Source organism: Cucurbita pepo, chromosome 8 (assembly GCF_057944985.1).
Source record: "Cucurbita pepo subsp. pepo isolate OVF chromosome 8, ASM5794498v1, whole genome shotgun sequence".
Lineage (NCBI taxonomy): Eukaryota > Viridiplantae > Streptophyta > Magnoliopsida > Cucurbitales > Cucurbitaceae > Cucurbita > Cucurbita pepo.
In genome coordinates, this window is record NC_141805.1 from 2,297,315 (window position 1) to 2,323,090 (window position 25,776).

The 25,776-nt window shown below is 36.2% G+C and overlaps 3 protein-coding genes and 1 pseudogene across 6 annotated transcripts; 1 reads left to right on the forward strand and 3 right to left on the reverse strand.

Moving 5' to 3' along the window:
* The first annotated feature begins 2,477 nt into the window (after window positions 1-2,477).
* Window positions 2,478-9,367, forward strand: LOC111799828 (RAF-like serine/threonine-protein kinase 20). Of its 2 annotated transcripts, XM_087126495.1 has the most exons (11): window positions 2,478-2,649; window positions 2,828-2,885; window positions 3,305-5,436; window positions 5,522-5,848; window positions 5,929-6,015; window positions 6,986-7,138; window positions 7,393-7,556; window positions 7,639-7,786; window positions 8,226-8,348; window positions 8,488-8,575; window positions 8,965-9,367. In XM_087126495.1, the coding sequence occupies exons 3-11, from the start codon at window positions 3,508-3,510 to the stop codon at window positions 9,153-9,155; spliced, it is 3,210 nt and encodes a 1,069-aa protein (XP_086982621.1). In that variant the 5' UTR covers window positions 2,478-2,649; window positions 2,828-2,885; window positions 3,305-3,507; the 3' UTR covers window positions 9,156-9,367. The 2 variants fall into 2 exon arrangements, with proteins under 2 accessions (XP_086982621.1, XP_086982620.1); XM_087126494.1 differs by having other exon boundaries at window positions 2,828-5,436.
* Window positions 9,368-9,759: 392 nt separating this feature from the next.
* LOC111800730 (ethylene-responsive transcription factor ERF118-like) lies at window positions 9,760-10,698 on the reverse strand (annotated as a pseudogene).
* An 845-nt stretch (window positions 10,699-11,543) lies between these two features.
* On the reverse strand, window positions 11,544-17,650 carry LOC111800776 (uncharacterized). Of its 3 annotated transcripts, XR_015422323.1 has the most exons (10): window positions 17,510-17,650; window positions 15,490-16,475; window positions 13,815-14,475; window positions 13,639-13,716; window positions 13,141-13,341; window positions 12,829-12,929; window positions 12,461-12,560; window positions 12,241-12,339; window positions 12,032-12,157; window positions 11,544-11,789 (listed from the first exon to the last, which is right to left on the reverse strand). XR_015422323.1 is itself a non-coding variant. In XM_087126570.1 (8 exons), exons 1-8 carry the CDS (start codon window positions 16,470-16,472, stop codon window positions 12,095-12,097), a joined length of 2,286 nt encoding a protein of 761 aa, XP_086982696.1. In that variant the 5' UTR covers window positions 16,473-16,475; the 3' UTR covers window positions 11,858-12,094. The 3 variants fall into 3 exon arrangements, 1 of the variants encoding a protein (XP_086982696.1); XR_015422322.1 differs by lacking the exon at window positions 17,510-17,650 and having other exon boundaries at window positions 11,544-11,781; XM_087126570.1 differs by lacking the exons at window positions 11,544-11,789; window positions 17,510-17,650 and having other exon boundaries at window positions 11,858-12,157.
* Window positions 17,651-19,208: 1,558 nt separating this feature from the next.
* LOC111799591 (dihydroxy-acid dehydratase, chloroplastic) lies at window positions 19,209-24,321 on the reverse strand. Its single transcript, XM_087125920.1, has 14 exons — window positions 23,717-24,321; window positions 23,027-23,098; window positions 22,864-22,911; window positions 22,122-22,276; window positions 21,839-22,033; window positions 21,639-21,750; window positions 21,456-21,525; window positions 21,310-21,368; window positions 21,089-21,212; window positions 20,922-20,992; window positions 20,689-20,790; window positions 20,532-20,612; window positions 19,616-19,774; window positions 19,209-19,526 (listed from the first exon to the last, which is right to left on the reverse strand). Exons 1-14 carry the CDS (start codon window positions 24,239-24,241, stop codon window positions 19,476-19,478), a joined length of 1,824 nt encoding a protein of 607 aa, XP_086982046.1. The 5' UTR covers window positions 24,242-24,321; the 3' UTR covers window positions 19,209-19,475.
* Between the last annotated feature and the right edge of the window lie 1,455 nt (window positions 24,322-25,776).

Sequence of the window (25,776 nt, forward strand, 5' to 3'; positions counted from 1 at the left end):
ATATACTACCATGTTTTAAAAAATATTCATAAATTTAGAAAATAACGTAAAAAAATTTTAAGATAATCTATGAGGAATCGAATAGACGGTTTTCATTCATATATTGACGATATATATATTAACATAGTATTAATAGTAAGTGTAATGTATTAATAAAAAAATTTAAATTTAACAGTATTTTTTTAGCAAACAATTAACGTAAAAACATTTTTTAATTTTTTTAAAAATTTAAAAATATTATTGAAATTGAGAGTATATTTTAGAGATAAACTTAAAAATTTAAGAATATTTTATTTAATTTAATGTATAATAAATAAATAAATAAATAAAAGGTGTACTAAAAAATTGAAAGGTAAAAGGCATTTAGATCATTAAAATCGCTAAAATTGAGGAACATAAAAGGAAGCCCTTTTAAGCCGAATGAGTGGCCCACGTGCACATGGGATGCCTTAGCTTTAATTAAATTTTATCACCCAACTAATTGTTTTTTTTTTCTTTTTCTTTAATTAATTTAATATTTTTAAATTTTAAGGGATTTAAATAATGCATAGAATCCCCACTTTAATTAATTTAATTAAATTAAAAATAAATTTGAACCAAATTCAATTAATCAATTAATTAGATGTTTAAATATTTAATTATCATTAATAAAAAATAACATTAAATTTTATATTCATCAAATCAATTAAGTAATATTTCTTTTTCTTTATATTTATATATCTTTTATTTATAAATTATATCATTATTTAGTAAATTATTGATTTTATTTTTAAAAAAATATTTAAATTCGATTTGTGAATTCTTTTTTTCCTACAAAATTGGGCCGACGTGTCTATGTCTGTTATATGGGCTTGGGCTGGCTAGCCTTTAGGGCTTTCAACCATGGGCTCGGCCCAGCCCATGTTAGTCATTTTAATAACGATTCCAATTCAAATTTTGTCCGTATCCAATCAATACTTAAATCTCTATGTTCTAAGCTTTGTTACCAAACTCGAGTCCTAGTTCTAACTCGAGCGTCGAGTTAAACTGACTTGGCAATATATTGTGACCCGACGACGATTTAAATTTTTTTGTATCAACACGAGTTCCCGTGATGTCACTAAATATACAATTTTTAACTTCAGTGTCCCTATGATTGAGCTACTGAAAAAAATGTGCATCTTATTGGTAAATACAGTAACTTCAAATTTTTTAATATTTTCTCAAACATTTTACCCTCAGGATCACTTTCATTCATATGTATCCTTCATTTACTCGAGTGTCACCTGTGGCCACCAGTCTTGATTCGTCCCTGAACCACGTCCTACTAAGAAATGTACAACTCTGATATCATTTGTAACGTGACTATATTGCAGTAAATGCAAGAAAATATTTGACTATCAAGTGTTGAATTCGAATTCCAAACCCTCGCAGTACTTATTTGCTATCGGTCTCATAGAGACCGATAAATATATCAATTTACTATGCCAATTTTACTTATTAAAAAATAATATAAATAATATACATAATTTCATTAATTTTAATAATATCGAGATTAAAGTTCCACTAGACACAAATAATAATAATAATAATAATAATAATAATACATTGCGTGGGAAGCACGTCAGCCACTATTTTCCACGTAGGATTTGATTTCGTCTAAGATCTTCTAAAGTTGGTATCCACGTACACATATGTTCATCATTAATAATTTATTACAAAATCAAATCATGTCCAACTTTATTTTGTATTATTATTATTATCATTGTTTTATAAATTAAATATTATGTTCGTAGCCTACGTGAGTTACAAAATGAGTGTTTTAGACGTCTTCCTTCGAGAGTTTTTAAAGACAGTGGTGAACGATACAGATTTGTCGACATTGCGACTCGTTCCTCGAGTTAGAGGTTGTTATAGGAGTTGCTCTCTGGTACGATATGCATAAATGACTCGACATGGATACGAGAGCGTTTGTGCCTCAATAATACTCAAATGGATGGATGTTCAGATTGTCTCAAATATAAAGTTGACTTATGAGTCAGTTCTCGAAAAACATGTTCGAGCGAGTAATAAAGGCCAATGTCATCTCGAGATTTGGGATAAAATCACAATTAAGATGACAAGATGAGAAACGCTGTAGGACTTTGACTTAGAGTAGAGGCAAGTTGGCTAGAGCTGCAAACGAGTGAACATGCTCGTATCGGCGACATGTACTGTCAAACAAAACTTAGTTTTCGCAGGAGTTGTGTTCGGTCGACGAGATGAAGGAAAACCTTGTCTAGGGTTCGTGTTAGAATCATCACGCTGCATGATTTGAAAAGTACGACTGTGACGGTTGGTATTGAAAATTTTCGATAATTAATTATATAATATTTTTAGAATTCATTTACTTATTAGCACAAATCTTCCCATGAATGGATATTAAAATATATATTTATAATAATAATAATAATAAATAAATAAATAAACCAACCAACTGGAGGGGTTGCGTTGAAAAAAGCGAGAAATTCATAAATTAGTTTGGCGGTTGGGAGCTTCCGTCCCTCTGATTTTGCCGCGATATGCTAGCCATTGTTGCTCTCCTACAACTCCGTTCCTCTTTCAACTTCTTTCTCTCTCATTTTTTCAGCATTTTTTCGTTCGATTGTAAGCTCGCAGAATCGGAAACAGGTACGGTTTTGAATTTCTCATCTCCCGTATGTATTGTGATCGTTTCTAGCTAGGGTAAAATTTTGTGTTTGTTAAGAGAAAAATTTCTCCCAAATACCTCGCGCTGTTGCAAGATGTTTACAATGAGTGAATTTTTGCCGATTTTTGTTAATTGATTCTATGTATCTTCATTCTGCAGTTGGATTAGGTGAGCGAGGGATTTTTTTTTTCGACGTGGTCTATTTGAAGATTTCTAGGTACATTTCAACGTTTCATTTCTCCGCGTGGTTTTAGATTTTTTTATTTTTTATTTTTTTTTTATTGTTGTTGAGAAATGAATGGAAACTGTCGGTGCCGGCATTGACTCGCCCTTGCTGCGATATTTGAGGAGATTGAATGTTCTGTAAATTTAGGAGAAACGAAATGAGCATCTAAAGAGGTTATTTAGGTGTTCGGAGTGTAGAATTAGAAAATTTGTGGATTATTGTTGTTCATGTGGCTGAAAATAATTATATTTTGAAGAAGAATGGAGAAGATAGCTTAAAAGGCCTGAAAATGTTCATATGTTGAACGGCTTAAGTTTTTGAGGTCATGGCTAGGAAAGTACATGACACTTTAAGCCAACAATTATACATGGAACGACCAAGAGTTGTTACGGATGTCCGAATTACTGCAGATCATGGTGTGAGTGATGTTTGTGTACAGACGGGTGAGGTATTTTCTCCCCAGTTTGTGCGAGATCGAGCTGCTTTAAGAAGGTTGTCGGATGTGAGTGATGGAGATCAACAACAGCAGCCGCAAAAGAGAACAGGTCTTGCTTTAAATCCGAGCAGCCAACTCGTATATGAGGATCTCAGTGGAATTCTTGGACTCAAGAGGATGAATTCTGAAAGCAGTTCAGAATTATCATCAATGCCCGCGAATGCTTATGCATTTGAAAGGGATAACAAGGTTTATCCTAACAACACAAGCAAATATCAGCGGGAATATAGTGCTACTGGACAAGCATCTGGTGCATATGCTGATGAAATTAACCGAGGAGTTCAATTTGACCCCTCAACACTGGCCTTGTATGCAATGGAATCACCTCATTCATGTTATCCTTGTGGGGCTGGATTGGGAGATTTCCCTGTCACTGGCAAGATGAAATTTCTCTGTAGTTTTGGAGGTAGAATATTACCAAGGCCTAATGATGGGAAGCTTAGATATGTAGGTGGAGAAACACGCATTATATCCATTAGGAAAAACATCTCGTGTGAACAACTTATCAGAAAGACATACGCTGTCTGTAAGTATGTCCACACTATAAAGTACCAGCTTCCTGGTGAAGATCTCGATTCACTTATCTCTGTTTGTTCTGATGAGGATCTTCATCATATGATTGAGGAATATCATGAGCTGGAAAACGCAGGGAGTTCTCAAAGACTCAGAATAATTCTTGTTTCTACAAATGATTGTTGTGAGAGTCCTACTTCTATTGAAGGAAGGGTGGTTCAACCAATTGATGTTGATTATCAATATGTTGCGGCTGTAAATGGTATGCTAGACCCAAGTCTTCAAAGGAGCTCTAGTGGACAGAGTTTCACAAGCCAGACTAGCCAGGTGGGAACCATATCAGATCCTAGTCCCAATTTTTGTACTGTTTCTTCACATGCTACAGACTTAAAAGATGCCAATTCACCTATACCAAATTTGGCAGGAATGTTTCCTAGACCTGGTGGTCAATTGTTAATACCCATTCAAATCCCACGCAAGTCATTTAATCAAACACCTTTATTTTCTCCGGTTACAGTAATGCAAAAAGATTTTAAGAACGTGGATCCAACATACGCAGAAGATGCTAGAAACTTCACTCCATTTGTTGCAGAAAAACGTCCATGTGATACGGTTTATTATGGTGATGCAATGGGCCGTCACAATAACCTTTACCATGGTTCTCCGCTGATGAATTATCATCATGAAAAATCTACAGTGGAAACTGATGAGAAATACAAAGTTCATGATGTTCATTTCCCACAAAGCTCCAGCGAAGATTTTGTGCCTGCAACTTACTGGGATCAAAGTGATACACATTCAATCAAAACTCTGCTAAAGGAACGGGCAGTTAATTATGAACAGCTATACTCGGATGCCGAATATTTGATGCAGTTAAGATCTGGAACCACCCACATGAGACAAACAATGATGCATTCACATTCTGAGCCCCTACTAAAGGAACAGGATCAAAAGTTGAAACATGGAGGAGCCTATCCACTGAACTCATTCAATGATAGTGATCAATTATATTCAATGGCAATGTCAAGTTCCTTTCAGGATTTCCAAACGATATGGAAACAGAGAGTTGGCGGGGAATTTCAAGATGCCAAGTATGAGAAACATGGAAAGTTGGCGTCTGGTAGTGAGAATGAAGGATACGAAGAATGCAATTTTGCTGAAAAAAAGGTTAATTTCAATGGAAGTATTTATGTCCCATCACTTAATGGTGATGAAAAATACAAATACTTGCAACATGTTGACTACCAACAAAATGGTTACCCCCCGCTAGAGGTACGAAGCCTTGGAGGTAGAACTTCTGCAGAACGAGGGTTTGAATTAGAAAAATCTGCAGATGTCGTGGATGGCCCCTCCCTCATTTACCGTTTAGAAACAACTGCTCCAAAAGTTTTCGAGGAGAGCCAATATTCTGTCGAGGATCAACGGACCACTTCTGATATAGTAAGGAGCCAACCATTTTCTTGCGCATCTTCTGATCTACTACCTCTTACAACTCAAGCTTTGTGCGACAGAAAGATCATAAATCAGGAACCAGTAAGTGTATCTCTTTTTTAAAATAATAATGTTTCTTTTAGGCTTCCATTTAGATGAGCTAACTATCTCTTTTTGTTATTATCAGACATGGGATAGTTCTGCTTTAGGTAGAGATGTTTCTCTAGGCGATGAGAACTTCGTAACCTGTAATTACCGTAAGGTTGCAGACCATAGTAGAAAAAAGAGCAATCTGGATGATTCTCTGTTTATCAAATCATCAAATTCAGATGATTTTCATAGCAATGAGGACGTGGGATTAGCAGTAATAGTTGAAGATGTAACTCATAGTATACCTCCCGACATACCCTTAGCTTCTGGAGTTATCCCACGGGTTGAAAATGAGGCCAGTGATGACTCTCCATCTTCAAGAGGACATGATGCTCATATTCCTAGTACAGAAACTGACCATGAGGTACACTTTTCCTGTGAATATCAACTTTTGTGCCAGTATTCCAGTTCATTAGTATTTAATCCAATAGTCCATTTTTTCAGGATGCAGACAGTATTCTTAGTTCTAGGGATGAATCAATGAGCGAGGCAGCAATAGCTGAAATTGAAGCCGGCATCTATGGCCTGCAGGTTCGGAGCTTCTCTACTTTATCACAACATATGCACCTTTCCGTATGGATTTAATTCTCATATATAACATCTATTGAATTCTTTCGTCCACTTAAGGTACCTCTAACTTTTTGAAATCATGTCGACCTTGTGGTAATAACGATCTTTGTAAAATATGCATCGCTGGATGTTGTTGTAATAGTATTGAGCATTTTCCACGCACACTTGCCATTTGTGCTTAATAACTCTTTCTTGTTGGTTAGAAAAAAACATCTAAGCCCGTGGATGAGAATTTTGCAATTTTAGCATAAAGACGATGGTAGCTGTGAGATCACACATCGGTTGGAGAGAAGAACGAAGCATTTTTTATAAGGGTGTGGAAACCTCTCTCTAGCAGACGCGTTTTAAAAACCTTAAGGGGAAGCTCGGAAGGGAAAGCCCAAAAAGGACAATATCTGCTAGCGGTGGGCTTGGACTGTTGCAAATGGCATCAGAGATAAACACCGGACGATGTACCAGTGAGGAGGCTGAGCCCCAAAGGGGGGTGGACACAAGGCGGTGAGCCAGCAAGGACGTTGGGTCCCAAAGGGGGTGGATTGGGAGGTCCCACATTGATTGGAGAGGGGAACGAGTGCCAGTAGGGACGCTGGGCCACAAAGGGAGGTGGATTGTGAGATCCCACATCGGTTGGGGAGGAGAACGAAGCATTCTTTATAAGGTTGTGGAAACATCTCCCTAGCAGGCGTGTTTTAAAACCTTGAGGGAAAACTCAGAAGGGAAAGCCCAAAGAAGACAATATATGCTAGCGGTGGACTTGGGCTGTTAATAGTGGATTGAGTGGAAAGTTCACCTTGTTGGTCACGAATTATTTTGTTTCTGTACCATCTACCTATCGAGAGTGTGAACTATTAGTATTTGAAGTCTCTTACCTTTCTTCAATCTCCGAAGTTCGCATTATGTTTAATTGATCGATTCATATGTTGATATGCAGATCATAAAGAATGAAGATCTTGAAGAACTGCAAGAATTAGGATCTGGGACGTTTGGCACAGTTTTTCATGGAAAATGGAGGGGAACGGATGTTGCTATTAAGAGAATAAAAAAGAGTTGCTTCTCAGGAAGTTTTTCTGAGCAAGAAAGACTGGTGGGTTTCACATAACTTTGAAAATTTCTTTTTAAATGTATAACCAATTCCAGTGTTCAAGGGCTTCTTAAGATATTGGTTATGAAAATTATCACAGAAAGTTACAAAATTTCGCCTGCAGTTTCAAAGAAAAAGCTGCACCTTTTTATTTTCTCAAATGCATTTCAATAATGATTAGGCCTATGAACATGCTTCCTACAATCTAATTCCTCCAACTTTTCACAAATGGGACCAAAATCTCACTGTTTGCTTAGACTAGAGATTTCTGGAGAGAAGCAAGGATTCTATCGACTCTTCACCATCCGAACGTGTTGGCTTTTTATGGAGTGGTTCCTGATGGACCTGATGGAACGTTGGCAACTGTAACGGAGTATATGGTAAACGGGTCATTAAGGCATGTTCTTTTAAGAAAGGATAGGTAAATTTTTCTAACTTCACTTTTTTTTTTTTCTCTTCTTTTTTGTGAAAAGGGATTTGAACCTTTAGCATTCTCTGTGCAGAGTGCTTGATCGTCGGAAAAGGCTTATGATTGCAATGGATGCAGCTTTTGGCATGGAATATTTGCATATGAAAAACATTGTTCATTTTGATCTGAAGTGTGATAATTTGTTGGTCAACTTGAGGGATCCTGAACGACCCATATGCAAGGTAATTGTCAACACAGCTAACATCTCACGCCCGACAATGTTTCCAATACCATATTATTTGAGATGCTGTTGAGGATAATTAAGGCCGGTTGATAGACATTTTGTTTTTTTTATGATTATGCTACTTTACTCGCAGAGTTTTAAGCCAAATTTTAGAAGTAAGACCAAGTTTTTAAGAACTTTGTTTTCCATTTTAAAATTTTGCTTAGTTTTTTAACACATTTTAAAAACAAAAAACAAAATTGATTATCAACAGGGAGGCATGCGAACGAGTGGGAGGCATGCGAACGAGTAAGATGGAAAAATTTCGACCCTGTTTATAAGCTTAGGAGTTAAAACTTTCTAAATGAGTTATTTTTAGTTTCCTTTGACTAGTTGAAATTCATATTTAATATCTGAGTCACACTGAACTCGTTTGTGGATCATTTGATGTCTTTCAGGTTGGAGATTTTGGGTTGTCGAGAATTAAGCGCAACACACTTGTTTCTGGAGGTGTGCGTGGAACTCTTCCATGGATGGCACCAGAATTGTTAGATAGTGGCAGTTCTAAGGTCTCTGAGATGGTACGTTACTTAAAATCAAAGAGCTTTTACGTTTTTTCAATCCAATCAAGTCATGTAAACATTGCGTTAAGTAGGTTTAGATCAAAAGATGATAACATCCCACGCTATCAGAACTTTTCATCATTTTTCTTTCTAATAGGTTGATGTTTTCTCATTCGGTATTGCAATGTGGGAGATTTTGACTGGCGAGGAGCCATATGCCAACATGCATTGTGGTGCCATCATTGGTAACTTTCTCTCCTAGGCTCCTTTTTTTAATACCTTCTCAAAAGAGTAATACTTCACATGAAAATTTCTTTCATCCTTCTTTACTCCTTGTCTCTTCTTTCTCTATACTTAATATCATTTCGACCACACTTGATTAACCATTGCAAAATCTTGTCATCGATCGATATATACGGATCTTATTTGTCACATCTACGTTATTTTAGTGAGAATGATTTGTTTATAAGTGTTTTATTAAGTGTGGTTTTTGTATAATCATTAATCTTACACATTTTAACAAAATTTTAATATTATTAACAAAAATGCTATTAAGCATTTTAAACCGTGTCTTATTTCTTTAATCATCATCTCGAGTTGTGTTGTTCAAATTGTTTTATAATTTGGTGGGCAGGTGGAATTGTAAGTAATACTCTTAGACCACCAATCCCAAAACGCTGCGATACTGAATGGAAAAAGCTAATGGAAGATTGTTGGTCACCTGAACCTGCAGCGAGGCCATCGTTCACCGAGATAACGAATAGACTTCGCAGCATGTCGGTAGCACTCCAGATCAGAAAGAGGCCAACTGTAGGTAGTAGATGAAACATGTAAGTCACCATTCTTGTGAATTGGAAAAAGGAGAAAAGAAAGAAAGAACTCAAGCTTGAGCTTAAGCTATTGTATGTAATTAATTAACTGGCTTGCTCAATCAGCTGAAACAAGCCAAAGATCTAACTTTTATGAAGCTGATATCCAAAAATCTGTAGATATTGTTAACTTTAATGCTAAAATTTCTTACTGCTGCATTATCCTTATTTCAACAATAATCTAACTAATAATGATTCTTATCGAGACAATCGTATTTACTTAAGTAGATACGCCATTCAATACTTGAACCTGCTTGGATCACATCTAGACAAATCGAAGCGGGACGAAGGGCAATGACACGAAATGCACGACGCGGGAGAAAAATATGGGTACGTATATTTTCAGACAAACCCGTTACACTAAGACCCACAGAAACACGTATGGATTCAAGGAAAGGATCCCCGAAGAGAGCTGGCTAAATGGGATGAGGCATGGATTATATTTTTCATCTCTTCTCTACCTTATTCGAATTCAAATTTATTATTATAATAATAAATAAATTGTTAATGACTAAATTTATTATTCAAGTGAATGAATTAAAAAAAAAAACAAGTGAATAGAATTTGAAGACGAAAAGTCCATCACTAAATTCAATTTTATCCTATTTAAAGATGGGAAAAAAGAACAGTACAACCTGAAGCTGACTAAGCTTTACAATAAGCTGATGTGGCACGTTTCAGCTTTACTATAAGCTGACAGGGCAAAATGACTAGGTAAAAAAGAAAGCTGACATGGCATTCAAATAAGGAAAACATAATTCTCCCCCTCCCGTCGCCGTCGCCGGTACCTCTCCCTCCCTTCACTCGCCGTCAACTCCGCCATCCGGCGCAGATCGTACGCTCAAAAACTTAACAGATGAGAAGCTTTGAACCTGCTGGAGGTTTTGGGGCGGCGGCGGCGGCCATGGCGGTCTGGAACTCGAGCCGCTTCGATTCGTAAACCCTAGAAGCTTCCTCAGCCGTATTGTAAGTTCCGAGCCAAATACGAGCTCTCTTGAAGGGATCTCGAATTTCAGCCGCCCATTTCCCCCATTTTCTCTGCCTCACGCCTCTGTATCGGCAGGCCGTTCCTCTGTTCGTGAAGGATTTGTCGCCATTGTTGCTGTCCTGAGAAGAGCTCCGAGAGATTTCATCATCGATCGATTTTGAAGCGCGAGAAGGAAAATTGGGGAAGTGAATTTCGCGCACGATGCGCTTCGATTTTGAAGATTTTGTTTCGTCTCTTTCGTTTTCGCTGGAAGATGAATCTGTTCCATCAGGATCGCTGCAGATTACGCGGATTTTTCTACTCATTTTCTGTTCTTCCAAAGGATTTCGACTCGATTTTTTTTTTTTTTTTCTTTTTTTGAATTTTCAATAACATTTTTGAACCGTTAGGTGTTTAATACGGGTGGTTCAGGCAATTTTGGAGGAGAATATTTCCTTTTAGATGCCGCATCAGTTTTTTTTTTATCTTTCTTTCTTTTTTTCTTTTCTGACCAATGAGCTTTTTTCCATAATATTTCTCAACTTATTTATTTCATAAATTCTTTTTTTTTTTTTTTCTTTAATTCATGGGGTAAGGTGTAACTTTTCCGAAATTATGATAGTTTTCGCTAAAATAATTTAACATGGGATTTAAGTTATATATAATAATAAGTAATCGAATTATTTTATTTATTGAGTTATGGAGGAATTAAAAATAAAAGTTATTTATTGCCACAAATAGAATATCAAAATGGTAGGAAAAGTAATATATATATATATATAATTCGATACTTATGAAGAATCGAATATTAGTTATGATAAAATTATATTAAATTATAAATTTAATAAATAAAAAAATTGGGTAAAAGGGTAGGAAAAGTGAAAACAAATTGTATATAATTTGATTTTATGCAAAATTCTAAAATATAAAAAGAGTCAATCATTAGTTTCCACCTCTAAAGCAAATAGAATATTACATTATAAATCAAGCTGATAAAAGAATATTCTTTTAATAAAAATACTATTTACCTAAAATTTCGAAAATAAATTTTTTCAATAAAATATAAATTATCCCTCGAAAATGCAACAAAGTTGAACTTAAATTTTTTCATTATAGTTTTAATTTAATCTCTCTTTAAATCCGAGAGAAAAAAAAAAGGAATTTTTTTTAATCAAATCAGCTAAAAAACACTAAAAAATAATTGCTTGAACTATATGTTATATCATAATAGAAATCTCATAAATTAAATTATAAGATTTTGAAATTTAAAGACAGAAAAAACTATTTATAAACTAAAAATTTAATTCAATAATTTAATTCCTAATAAAGATTACTAGAGAGGTGAATGAAATGGTTAATTCAATTTTACCTGCAAAGTTTTCCTGTTAAATTTTGGGCATTCCAAGCCAATATATTAAGCTTTTCTTGCTGTATGGCAATGGGTTAGCATATAAATTATAAATAGGCTGCCATAGATACAAATTATGGATCTTCTCCAGTTGATGATTCATTCAAAACCATACCCACTCGTTCGAGCTGGAAACTTTGCTCTGTTCCCCAATGGAGAATTGCACCTTTGAAGTCTAACGCTTCCGACTGCCCGAGATCAAGCGTTCTAATAAGCTATACGATGAGACGAAGAGAAAATTAGAGAAACTACACAGCACAAGAATCATTTAGAAAAGACCATCGTCATCCAGAAAAAACATGTATACTAACTTTCTAACATCACATATAATATGTAGGATAAGGAAAACCCGAATTGGATCGGAGACGAATTCATCACCGTGATATGAAAATATCTGTTACATGATCTCCTAATCCAAAAGGTAGGGAACAAAATGAAAATAATAAATCTGGTTTACCTTGGCTCCAAAAGAGAGTAAGGGAGCGTGCAGACTTGTAATACCCCAAAGTCGTCCTTAATATCAAGCGATTGACAACTTACAAACTGGGCACGACGTTCGCCTCTGTAGCCATGGATCGATACACTGAAACAACAAACAGAAAGAGAAGAGGTTAGTGGTTATGGCTTGAAAAGGAGGACGGTACTTCTATGTTAAAGCATGCATACATCTTTATGAAATTTGTGCAAGCAAGGTAGATGTCGAATGACATCTCCAATGGTCGGTGTATCGAGACAAATTGCACAAGCTTCTTCCATGCTGTCGGTCTGAGGAAGATGGGAAACAAATTGTCAGGAGGAGAAGATAAACTAGCAGATCTGGCGGTCGAGAGAGAGTTTTGATCAAGGGAAAGGACAACTGAAAACTGGATGTAGAACCACCACCTACCTGAACCGTAGATTGAGGCAAACTATTAATCCGGTTCGTCGATGCACCAGCATGGCGGTGATTGTTCTCGTCGAGGGATAGCAACATTTCGTAATCATTCCTACCAGAAATAATTATGAAAAAGAATGTCATAAATCTAAAACAACTGGTCAAAGGGAATAACTTGATTTCAAGATGCTGAAAAGATAAATCACTTGATGAGTTTTCAGTCTCTAGCCAAACGTACTCTTTACTTAGATAAATATATAATGCCAATTTTCTCTCCATAATATATATATTTAAACAAGTGCACAAAAGATCATGTCATAATAATTTGCAACAAATAGAAGTTGGGTTATAAATTGTTTTCGAATAGATTAAAAACTTACTCGTTAAAATCGCGCTGGATGTGCAAGATGCCCCTCCTATTCACTCTCACATCTTCCACATCTCCAACTGCGGCCTCGAGCGCTTCCAATATATCAAGTCTCTGTATTAAAAGCAAGTTACCAGCGGTAAGAAATGGTAAAGTATAAACTGTCTCATTACAAAAATTCATCAGCAAAATACAGTCATCATGCCATCAAGATCTGTTTCATATATATCGTCCACGAGAAAAGGAAAAAAAAAATGTTGATTGATAAGAAAAAAGTAGCTGGTTAGCCTAGCACCGACAAAGAGTCGAAGATTATAGTAATTACCATATCCAAATCCATATGCATAGGAAAATTAACATTCCTTTGTCTAGTTGACACTCTATGAGAGCCACCAAAAAATTGATTTCTCATTTGTGCCATTCGTGCAGAGTGGGTTACTCGAGTCCGTGTTCTATTAGAAGAACTTTGTACAGATTGAGATCGAGTGCGTCTATTTGCCTGTGCTACCATCGAACCCCTTTGACTCTAAACAAAAGAACCAATCAACTTTTAGATAGCAGAGGGATACAGGGAGAATCAGAAATAAGAACGCATGATTGAACTGTACTCGTTAAAGATCATATTATATACAATTTTAAAAAAACAGAGAAAAATAAATGGAAGAAAGATCAAAGTTTTGTAGGAAAACATGTTATCTATCTTTCCACCAAACCCATTAAGAAAATGCATTTAGAAAACATGGTAATTCAAAGCTATGTCAATTACACCAAAAATGCTGCTGCAATCACAGGAAGAAAAAAGGACAGGCAAAGGATATAATACATTGTATGTCCGCCGGGAAGGAGGTGCAAAATGCCCATTCTCCACCTGCTGCAGTGCCATAGCTAAATGTTCATCAATCTGCAAGAAGAAATATAAAACTTATGACAACTAAGAATACCTTCTTAGTAATTGCTGATTAAGCATGGACAAGCACAACTTAAAAATGAATTAATCACCTCTTCTCCAACAGGCATCTCCCGATATAGTTGTTCCTGAAGGTCACGAGCCAACATCTCGTCAGCTTCAAGTTGTCTTGCCTTAGCATCTTCGCTGTCATCATTTGGGCAACCAACAGTCTGGGTGGCAGGGTGTCTAATTTCAGGTGACAACTCATCAACCTCAATAACATCATTCAAGTTATCACAAATTCTTTGACTCTGGAGTCTATTTGACCTTGCATTTGAAGACTCCCCAGGTGTATCGAGGTACACAACGTCTGGAACGTGTGATGAAGTATTAGTTGGTGAGGTTGATCCAAGTTTCTTCCGTCTTTTGTTGAGTTTGCTTTCAGCATGCATTGGTCCAACGGTCTGGTCTATCTTGGGTACAATGCCAGAAGCCCTTTGAGCTGTATCAGCATTTCTAGCACAACCAATTTCCGCTCCTTGGTCTTTCTTGTTAGGGGTTTTTCTCTCCATAACAATTTCAGTTTCTCCATTAGAAAGTTTTCCAATGTTATTTATTTTCTTAAAAGAATTCCCAGATGGATTAGACAAGAAAATCCCCTTCCTTGAATTATTATGTGTTCTTCTCCAACCACCTAATTCTTCAGAACATTCAGATGTATCTAACCTGGAAGTTCCGACTGGATTAACTCCAACGGCCTTTTCCACGACACTGAAAGCAAATAAGATATCAGGACAAATTGCTTTTGAAGGCTGCAGGCATAACAAGACAAATCAAAGCTAAATTTTAGTATGCATTGGCATCAACAACTTGAGTTGTTAAATGCACGTTATTTTTACTGATATTTAGATAGGGTTCAATTTCCAACTACTTTCAGTTGTTGTAAATCCAACAAAACAGTTAACGTGTGGTTTCGTATACCTGCAAGAGTGGTCATAAAGTAGTTTGCCAAGCAATCAATCAATCAATCAATGACAAGACTGTAGTCTATTACATGAAGACATGGAATAGAACAGCACTATAGTGGAGAGTCAAATCTATATGATCGAAAGTCCCTGGTAAAGTGGCACTAAGAACTTTCAGGCCGAACGAAAATGACAAACATGCATAAGGCAACATGCAACAACCTTGAGAAAGTGAGTAGTTTTACAAGCAGTCAATTCAAGACGGCAGGACGTACTAAAATCCTAACATTAAGAACAAAGCTGGATTTGAAGTGTTCACCAAATTATTTTGTGATACGAGGATAGCAGAGCCTGAAAGTGTCAAAATTAGCACTCCGGCAGCAAACAATACGGTTGTTTGGAGGACACAGGAAATTTCTAAAAACAACGGGTAACATTTGTAAGATAAATGAACTGCCATTACGTCCTAACGTGAATAAAATAAACAAAGATGCCGCTCCTAGATTCACCTTCTTCGGTAGAGGGAAGAGGTTTCAGAGTGACGAAAGTATGAGGACCCTAAAAGAAAGCACAGTTTTATGCTTACATAAAGAATTTCAATTGAATGTATGAAACCCGAAGCAACGACCAAATAAGCTTGAGCGAGAGCATGCAAAAATACTAATAAACTCACAAGAGGAAAATGTCAGTCTCCAATACCTCACATAGGCAGCCAACATCAAAATATGAGCAGAAAAACACAATTTCAGCATGGTGTCAACACTAACTAAAAAAATTTAATCCTTGCAAAAGCATAGCATGGGGATGATCTTTCTGTTACCTGCTAGATGCACAAATGACTTTGATATCATCATCATCATGTGATGTAGAAGGTTGACGCATAATCCTTTTTCCTTTATCTTTGTTAATACGATTGTCTTCCGCAACTATATCCTTTATATCAATCAGACAAGATGGACTGCTTGATGGCATGCTCCCTAAATTGCTCTGGTCTACACCTCTAGAACTCTTTTCACACTGCTCAGATAAATGTTTTGTCTTTGTTGATATATTATGAGGTGAGATGCAACCATTTCTGACCAGCCTTTTATGTCCAGTGGCTCTAGGGGAGTTAACAAACTGGTGAGAATCCAAAACTTGCTTCTCATGTCGATTATGAGTGTTATTTGATTCCTCAACAGCCTTTTCCTTCCCTTTAATGATCGTGCTGGATCTCTTTAGAGCATTTGGCATATAACGTGTGGACTGTCCATTCGATGTGTTCTCCATCTTACAGTCCTTAGCTGTAAAATGAGGATAAACCATCTGAGGTCTGTACTTATGATCAGGTTCTCTTATTTTTGGAATGGCAGTATTTTCTTGACGAGCAGGAGGTTTGGAAGGAGTGTCGACAGATATCGTTATCCCTTTATCCATGCAACAAGGGGAATTAAAAGGTTTCGGCCCCTGACATGAATATTTTTCCCTTCCACCTTTTCTAAGTAAAATATGATTTTGTGATGCATAAGAATTCTCTCCCGCTGAAAGAATAATGGTGTTACTGCGATCCTTAAAATCGTCACCAGGAATATTTTTGGAACTACTGTCTAATCTCAAATCATGCCCATTTTCACTGACAAGCACCCCTGCACCCTTCATGCCATTCATCCCCTTTTCCATCATGAAATCAGGCTTAATCAAACGATTAGATAAGGATGAACCACCCTCCGTCTGAATAAACTGTCTGCCATTAATTTGTCGGGCAGCTAACCGATCAGGTGTATCAGGAACATCCATGATCCATTCAGTCTCCATCTCCTTCATGATCTGCATTGGGAAAAAAATCAACTCCCAATAGTTATAAAACCCCAACTGGGGACACTCAAAAAACAAAAGGACAATTGGGAATTAAGTGGTAACTAATGAACATATTGAGAGTAAACAGGAACATGAGTAGTGAAACCATGTTGACACTCACTAGTAGATTTTCCAACCAAACAGTAAAATGTAAATTTATGAACGAAAAGAAGAATAGGAAGATTTAAATGTAAATTCATGAACAAAGAAGAATAGGGAGAATTTAACATATATTAATAGAAAGCTTATCATTACAATCAGCCCATAGGTTCACATCTTGGTGCTATCTCGTTTTGTTGATTTGAAATTATTAGCATTTGGCATCTATAAAAGCAAAAGAAACTTGAGAAAGTAGAATCATAAGCATATGTACAAGCAAAATAGCAATCTACCCTTATTTGAATCCTATTGAAGCATACCTTTCCACAAAGGGAATCGTTTCCTACTAAGAAAGAGTATTAGCAAATCACAGAATCTTTCACAGTAGAACATGTATTTCTATCACAATCAAGAAATCCATCTCCAACTCCTTTTTCCTATGGTAGATATAAACCAAGGCGACCACAAAATCTATAGAACATGTATTTCTATCACAATCAAGAAATCCATCTCCAACTCCTTTTTCCTATGGTAGATATAAACCAAGGCGACCACAAAACCTATAGGAGATATCGATTCTCAATCAACTATCAAATGCATGTCTTGTAGAGCACAATGGATAGACAACAACATCCTACAAGTACTCCAGCTCTAACCATCTGTGTTATGTTCTAATCGTTTTTCAAGAACCAACTGATTCAGAAAATTTCATTCAACTAAATCAGAGCCAAAAGAATTACAAAAAACAAACCATTCCGATCATCTAGAAGGCGAATCGAATGCCACAGTAAATAATATTCAGAACGTAAATTAATTAATGGAAAAAGAAAAGGCAACAACCCAATTGAAAATTTTCACAATTTTAACCTAAAAGTGCAATGTTCAAACGAAAGAATTGATCAAACCTCGGCGAATTTCTGGTTCAAATCCAGAAACGCGAGAAGCCCACGGGTTGAATTCAATTACGACGAAAAAGACGATGGTGAGGCCATTCAATCACCTTCATTCTATTTCTTCCCTTCTCTAAAGTCTGAACCCACCGTTCCCTATTCCCTGGTGCGAGTCGAGTCGGGTCGGGTCGCACCGTCTATTCGAATTTGGGCCCAGATAATATTGAGGCCCGATTAAGCAACCTTGGCCCATTAAAAAACTTTCTGGGCTTTCATTTCATTTCAGTCCAAAATTTTAGCGGTAGTTGTATTTCCATAAATATGTGTAAATATGTTCTTTTATAAATAATAATAATAATAACAAATATATTGGCTAAAAAAAAAAAAAAAAAAAAAAAAAAAAAAAAAAAACCTTCTAATTTTGTCCCTTATTCTTAAAAAAAATAAATATGTATTTTTCAAAAATAATTTACATTTTATAAAGATTTTAATGAGTAAAAATACATTGAAATATGATTTTTTGTCTGATGTATTTATAGAACTGAAATATGAGTAAAAATACATAGATTTCTACTACAAATGTAATTATAGAACATTTTATTATCGGAACACATTTGCCCCAGCTTCAAGAATGAACACCTTACGAGTTTTGTTATCCATGGTTGCCCACCTAAACGATAGTTTATTAATGTTCATTGATTTAAACTTCTTCCTCATTTCTAACTACGAATAAGATCGAGAGGAGTCCGAACCAAACCTAGAACGAAAACCGATTCGATTCACTCCCCATTCTCTCTTAAGTAAAGAACTTACCCTCAAGCTTTTAATAGTCAAGGGTGCGTCGTCTAAGTTTTTCCTATTAATTCTCGCCACGAGAAAGATGCATAGAAGAGGTTTGTCCAGCACATAGATGATCCATTGAGACTTTCTCTCGTCTCGAGAGGAAAATGTACGATCTTTTCCCCTAATTGTATTGAATCAATAAAAAAAGGTCAACACTACGACACTACTGTTTGATCCAATATTGATATTAATTTGTTGATGAATATTGATATTAATTTGTTGATGTCAAAGTATCTATTTTGTTCTCCACAAATTAAACGATAAAGATTTAATTAGACATAATTAAAAATTCATTAGATAAATTACATAATTAAAATAGTGGGAGCAGAATAGCCGGGAGGAGAACAAATCGCCCTTTATAAGGTGGTGGAAACCTTCCCTGCTGACGCGTTTTAAAGTCTTGAGGAGAAGCCCAAAGAGGACAATATTTGCTAGCGGTGGAACTGGGCCGTTACAAATGGTATCAGAGCCAGACACTAGACGATGTGGCAATCAAGGGGGGTAGACACGAGGCGGTGTGCCAGCAAGGACGCTGGGCCCCACAAGGGGGTGGATTTGGTAGTGGTCCCACATCGATTGGAGAAAGGAACGGTGTGCCAGTAAAGACAAAGGGGGTGGATTTGGTGATGGTCCCACATCGATTGGTGTATTGTGATGGCCTCGAAGGGGGGTGTATTGTGATGTCCCATATTAGTTGGGAGGAGAACAAATCACGTGAAAACCTTCCCCTAGCAGACGCGTTTTAAAGCCTTGAAGGGAAGCTCAAAGAGGACAATATTTGCTAACAGTGATCTGGCCGTTACCGTTATAAACAATTTATTTTATTAAATGAACAAACAATCAAACAATTGTATCCCAACAAGAACAATAATGAGATAAAAAATGTCATTTGATATGATAAAATAAAATGGATATACCACGTGCACGCCTCGTGTTAAACACGCAAGAATGACTAGAAACAAAATGATGAAGCAAACAAGAGAGGAAGTGGGGATGTGATCTTAGGAACTGGATTTGTTGAGCAACTCTAAATGCTTCAAGAGAGGAAGTGGGGATGTGATCTTAGGAACTGGATTTGTTGAGCAACTCTAAATGGGAACTAGAGGAAGGGTCTCTAACTACAGCCTCCTGGTTCGTCCTACTCGTCCGTCACACACCCTTTCGATGCCGCCTGCACGTTCCTGATGTACTGAAGACGAAGAACGAGGATAGTTTCATGTTACATGAAGGAAAGTTTCAGACATGGGAAGCGTAGAGATGGTCATGTATGACACGAACCTTGTAGAGAACGCCTCGGGTTGCCCGGTATGCAGGTGGAATCCAGTTCTTTCTTCGTTCTTGCAGCTCTTGTTCGGATAATTGAACATCAATACTCCGGTTCTGGACGTCGATGTTGATGATATCACCATTTCGAATCAACCCAATTGGTCCACCTTCCTGCATAATGGTTACAGAAGCAGCATTTGAACATTATTTGATCAAAGATGGGGGCACAAGGGGGGAGGAAAAGGAGAAAACTTTGCATTCTTTATCTTAAAGTCTAAACTTTGATGTTACATTCTTTACTCCAAAAGTTTTTGTGAAACTCCGGTTCTCGTGTGCCGGACGGAGAGTACAAACTGAAACCAAAAAGGTTTCGTTCTCTGAAGAAACATTGCTATTTGGTCCTCGACTTATTGAATTCTCCCTACTCTGGACGCTATTAATTCAAATAGTTAATGCATATCTCTTCGACCAAGAGATCAAAGGTTTGAATCTTCGTTCTTCTCTTGTGTGCCAAAAGGACGAAGTACAAACTGAAACCAAAAAGGTTTCTTTATCTGAAGAAACATTGCTATTTGTTCCTCCGACATATTGAACTCTCCCTACTCTGAACGCTAATTAGTTCAATAGTTAATGCATACCTCTTCGACTAAGAGATCAAAGGTTTGAATCTTCATTCTTGTGAAACTCTATTTCTATTTCTCTTGTGTGCCAAAAGGACCAAATACAAACTGAAACCAAAAAGGTTTCGTTCTCTGAAGAAACATTGCTATTTGTTCCTCGATCTATTGAATTCTCCCTACTCTGAGCGGTATTAATTCAAATAGTTAATGCATATCTCTTCGACCAAGAGATCGAACTCTCTCTACACTAAGCTTCTATTGTTTCAATGAAGTTCAATAGTTTAACGAAAGTGAGAAATAAAACGCACCAATGCTTCAGGGCATATGTGACCAACAACGAAGCCATGTGAACCACCAGAGAATCTACCATCAGTCAGCAATGCCACTTCCTGTAGATGTCAATGGCAGTGTAAAGATGAATTTGACTTCAGAGAGGTTATAATCTAATGAGTTCAAACACCATACCTTCCCCAAACCAGCCCCCATTATGGCACTAGTCGGTGTTAACATTTCAGGCATGCCCGGTCCCCCTTTAGGGCCCTCACCCCTAATGATCACCGTTTTCCCCTAAACGATTAAACCAATTTAACTTCAGTTAGAACATACAAAAGAAATACGAGTACTTGCACGTGCGCGTATATGCATGTGTTGCGTATCCATACGTCCACTCCTTACAATTTACGAAATGTCATCAGTACCTTAAAACTTGAAGGGTCCTCTGTTATTGCTGCAATCATCGATTCTTCCCCTTCAAAAACAAGAGCAGGACCTGCAAAACAGATTTTTTTAAGTAGAATCATTTGTTTTCAGAGAACTTTATGTTCATTCCTTGCAATAACTCGTAGTAAGCTATAGTAAACGATACCAGAGAAATATAGCCCCTCCTTTCCAGTGATCTTAGCTACTGAACCCTCGGGAGCAAGATTTCCATATAATATTTGAAGGTGCCCTGTTTTCTTGATGGGATTCTCCAAAGATTGAATAACATCCTGCCATTAAAAGAACAAGAGGTGTAGTTATAATTTTCTTGAGAATTATAACCTGAATTGTGAAATCGTGGATGCATTAATCTCAAAGCCATTATACCTGCCCTTCAGTTAGGGGTAGGAAAAGTTTAGCGTTTTCGGCCAACGTTTTTCCCGTGACTAAGAACAAAAAATGAGAATAACGTCACTAATGGAAATCGCTGAAGTAAAACTGCAAATGCCATGTAAATATTTGTCGAAATATACCAGTTAAACAATCTCCATCTAAAAGTTCGTTCTCCAACAAATAACGAATAACTGCAGGTGTTCCTCCAATCTATCAAAACAAATGTTGCAATACTTATCAAGAAGAACGACCGTAAGAATAGTGTACCGGTACATGTTCCACTAGGCCTAAGATCGGGAATGAGATGAAAATAAAATGCAGACCTTGTGAATATCCTCCATGACATATGTTCCACTCGGCCTAAGATCGGCAAGTAAAGGAACCTGATCGCTGACCTTCTGAAAATCATCGAGGGTTAAATTCAAACCAACAGACCTGCCAAGAATATTTCCATTAGCCACGGCGATTTCTCCAGTAAAGAGGTCATAAGTCGAGGAATAATTTGTCATCTGGCTCTCCTCACCTTGCTATAGCAATCAAGTGTAGCACTGCATTAGTGGAACCACCCAAAGCCATAACAACAACCATTGCATTTCGTAGTGATTTTTCTGTAATAATATCCCGGGGTTTCAAATCCATCTTCAATAATTCCAGAAGATATTTTCCAGCTAAACGGCATTCGTCCAACTTTAGTGGATCCTCAGCGGGCGTTGACGAGCTTTAGGGAACATGAATCAGAGGAGAAATAAGATAAATCTTGAGAATGCCTTTGCTCACAAATATTGTAGACTGGAGATATATCTTACCTGTAAGGAAGAGACATGCCCATAGTTTCAATAGCACAAGCCATTGTATTAGCTGTATACATACCACCACAAGCCCCAGCGCCAGGGCAGGAGTTGCGGACAACATTCTTCCTCTGTTCATCACTTATCAACCCGCTTACATATTCTCCATATACCTAAGTGCAATAATTAAAACAAGTTTACATGGTACTTTAAAATTTTGAAGAACAAGCTCTGTTATTAAGAAATTTTTTAATCAAACAGGTATCGACATATATACGGTTAGGAATCACGGATCTCCACAGTGGTATGATATTGTCTACTTTGAGCATAAGCTCTCATGACTTAGATTTGGGCTTCCCCAAAAGGTCTCATGTCGATGGAGATACTTTTTCTTGCTTATAAAGCCATGATCATTCCCTAAATTAGCCAATGTGGAACTCCATCCCAACAATCCTCCCCTCGAACTAAATTAGCCAATGTGGGACTCCATCCCAACAATCCTCCCCTCGAACAAATTACACTATAGAACCTCCCCTAAGGCCTATGGAGCCCTCAAACAGCCTCCTCTTAATCAAGGCTTGTAGTTGCATGTTTATGTAGACCCGAAGAGATGATCCCAAAAAGAAACGTTGTGTTCAAGAATTTTACATATACATAACGTGGTTTAAACATAAATAACTTTATATGTTAAACTTGAGACTTCTAAATGAAATAACTAAAAATTAAAATTTCTTAGGCTTTGCCTCTGTTATGTAAATACCTGAAATGCAGACACAATGTCGTATGTATGGCCTTCAAAATGACCAGGCTGCAGAAGAAAAGACAACAGAAAAAAATATAAATTACAAACAACTTCTTGATAAACATAAGATTCAATTGAAAGTTTATATTCAAGTCATGGATATGAAATCCGAGTCCCGAACCTTGATGGTTCCACCATAAACCATAATACTCGGTCGATTCAGCCTTCCCATCGCCATTATTGTACCAGGCATCTGTAGAACAGCCAGGGATCAGCACACAATTGTAATTATGAACGAAAAACAACTAGAGCTCTTCACTGAGTTCTTTTTTTTTTTTTTTTTTTTTTCCTTTTTCTTTGTAAGTTTTCATTATACAAGAATGAACTCAGAGCCCACAAAATCACACCTGATTCAGCAAGGTAAGATTTCCATACAGATAACCATTATTTCTCCAAAAGAAAAAAATATTTACCTCCTAGATCAAGCTGAATGACGTTCTTATCGTTTATAAAATATTTGATTACAAGTTTAGTCCTAATATTTTAGATTTGTGTTTATTTGGTCTTTGAACTTTAATATGTGTCTCGATAAGTCGATTAACTTTCAATTCGGTGAAGTTTGAAGACCAAATAGATTGATTGAACTAAACATGTAACTTAACCTTTTAAAGAATCATGCTTGTTCCTTAATGGTGTTCTTTGTTTCCTAATCTAATTTTGAAAACTTCAAGTCATTTAACCTGTTTTTGTTCTTAAAAAATTGACTAAGATTCCAGAAGTGAAAAACTAAACAAAGAAACGCATGCATCAATAGTGTTCATAAGCTTACAGAAACCCAAATCCAAATTTAAGAAGCTAAGAGAAAACTCACATTCTTATCACAGCCAGGGATGGAGATATTCCCGTCGTACCACTGAGCACTCATGACAGTCTCAATGCTATCAGCAATCAAGTCCCTCGACTGCAAGCTATAGCACATGCCTCTGGTTCCCATCGAAATGGCGTCACTAACGCCAATCGTATTGAACCTAAAGCCAACCATGCCGGCTGCTTGAACTCCATATTTGACAGCCTCGGAGAGCTGCAACAGGTGCATATTGCAGGTATTTCCCTCGTACCAGACCGACGAAATGCCGATCTGCGGCTTGCTGAGATCGTCATCGGAGAGGCCAACGCCGTGCAGAATCGCCTGAGATCCGCCCTGCGACTTCGGCTCGGTAATGCGAGAGCTATACTTGTTGAGCTTTTGAACGGCGGGGGCACTGGGCGATGGAGACTCTACATTGGAAATCGAGGCTCTAACAAAGAAAGGACGCCTTCGTTGGATATTGGTCGATGGTGTGACTGCGATAAACGGGGCGGCGCGTGGAGACGGAGATATTATCGCCGACTGCATTTTGCCGGCGGAAATGGACGGCGGCAGCGGCAGAATCAGGGTTTAAGAAGGATATGGCAACGGATAAGCGAGGAGCGTTTATTCAACAACAAGAAGACGGAGTTTGCTGACGTCATCAGTCACTAAACGACGTGTCGATAAATATTTATTCCGTTTTTGTGCTTTGTAACCAGTTTCTTTTTTCCTTTTAAGTCCATCGTTTTTTTTTCGAAGTTATAAATTATATATATATTTCTTAAACCCATTAAAATTTTAATTATTTTAATTATTTTATTCACAAAAATCAGTCTAAATAATAATTTGACTTAATATTTTTTAAGAAGAAATATATTATTTTTATTACATAGGTTCAATTTAAAATACGAACATAGGTTCTAATACATATCGACACACTACAATTCCTAAATTTTTATTAAATTTATAATCAAATAAGTTTTTACAAGCATAATACTTATATATATTTATTTTCAATTATATTTAAAACGGCTAAAAGACAGGGACCAATGTCTATTTGGGCCTACATTTGGGCCTAAACTGATGGCCCATCATCATTTTGGGCCCAAGCTGTTTGGGTTGACTGATTTTTTTTATTAAATTAATAAAATTTTGATCCGTAGGTTCACATTTTTTTTTTATACGAGCCGAATGTTATAGTCTAATCCAACCTTACTCTTATTTTGATGTTACTAATGTGATGTGAATGAGTATGATTTTTTTTTGAAGAGTACTAAATAAATAAAATCCAACCATCTGATTTAATTCAATAATTCGAAAATTTTATTTTTTCGAACCTAACCCAACCCAATCTACATGCAAAATGATAAAGGTTGAAGTGAGTCAATCATTTATAGGAGTGGGTCTCGTACACCCACGACAGTAGAAGCATGGTTCAACTTAATTTTTGAACCATAAATGAACTCACTTAAAAAAATAATTTTTTTAATAAAATACCCAATAATTAATGTCATTATTCATCAAATTAATTCCATTTAAAAGCATAACATTATTTAAATTTTAGTAATTATGATAATTGTATTTAATAATACATAAGTAGCCAATAAATTAATACAAAATTTTCAAATAATATTTTAATTTTTTTTTTTTTTTTTTGCTATTTTAATTATAATTAAGAGGATAATAGGGTTGTCAACATAATTCTAATTGAATAGTAATTAAATAAATATACATGAATAATTTTGAGACATTGGTATTTTAATTTATATTTTTAAAAATGTTCATTTGTCTTCATTTCCTTTAGTCTATATATATTTATAAAGTTTTTTTTTTGTAATAAAAAAAATTACAGTAGGTAACTTTAAAATTTAATGGATGAAATTAAAATTATTATAAGTAAAATATTTACTTTTTAATAATTTTTTTTACTAATATGAATTATTAAAATCTATCTCAAAACTTTTAATTTCGTAAAATTGAATTTAAATATAAATATACTCTATATTTTTTATAATTTATATTGAAATTCTTTAATTTCAATCAAAAAAATGATTTTATTAATATACGACATTAGTTATTAA

Coding starts and splice junctions, on each gene's coding strand:
- LOC111800776 (XM_087126570.1), bottom strand. CDS start 16,472: ATGAAGGAGATGGAGACTGAATGGATCATGGATGTTCCTGATACACCT. Junction 13,717..13,814: donor AGATGCCTGTTGGAGAAGAG/GTGATTAATTCA, acceptor TTCTTCTTGCAG/ATTGATGAACATTTAGCTAT. Junction 12,561..12,828: donor ATCCAGCGCGATTTTAACGA/GTAAGTTTTTAA, acceptor TATTTCTGGTAG/GAATGATTACGAAATGTTGC.
- LOC111799828 (XM_087126494.1), top strand. CDS start 3,220: ATGGCTAGGAAAGTACATGACACTTTAAGCCAACAATTATACATGGAA. Junction 6,016..6,985: donor CCGGCATCTATGGCCTGCAG/GTTCGGAGCTTC, acceptor GTTGATATGCAG/ATCATAAAGAATGAAGATCT. Junction 8,576..8,964: donor GCATTGTGGTGCCATCATTG/GTAACTTTCTCT, acceptor TTTGGTGGGCAG/GTGGAATTGTAAGTAATACT.
- LOC111799591 (XM_087125920.1), bottom strand. CDS start 24,241: ATGCAGTCGGCGATAATATCTCCGTCTCCACGCGCCGCCCCGTTTATC. Junction 22,034..22,121: donor GGCATGTCTCTTCCTTACAG/GTAAGATATATC, acceptor TGTTCCCTAAAG/CTCGTCAACGCCCGCTGAGG. Junction 19,775..20,531: donor ACATATGCCCTGAAGCATTG/GTGCGTTTTATT, acceptor ACCATTATGCAG/GAAGGTGGACCAATTGGGTT.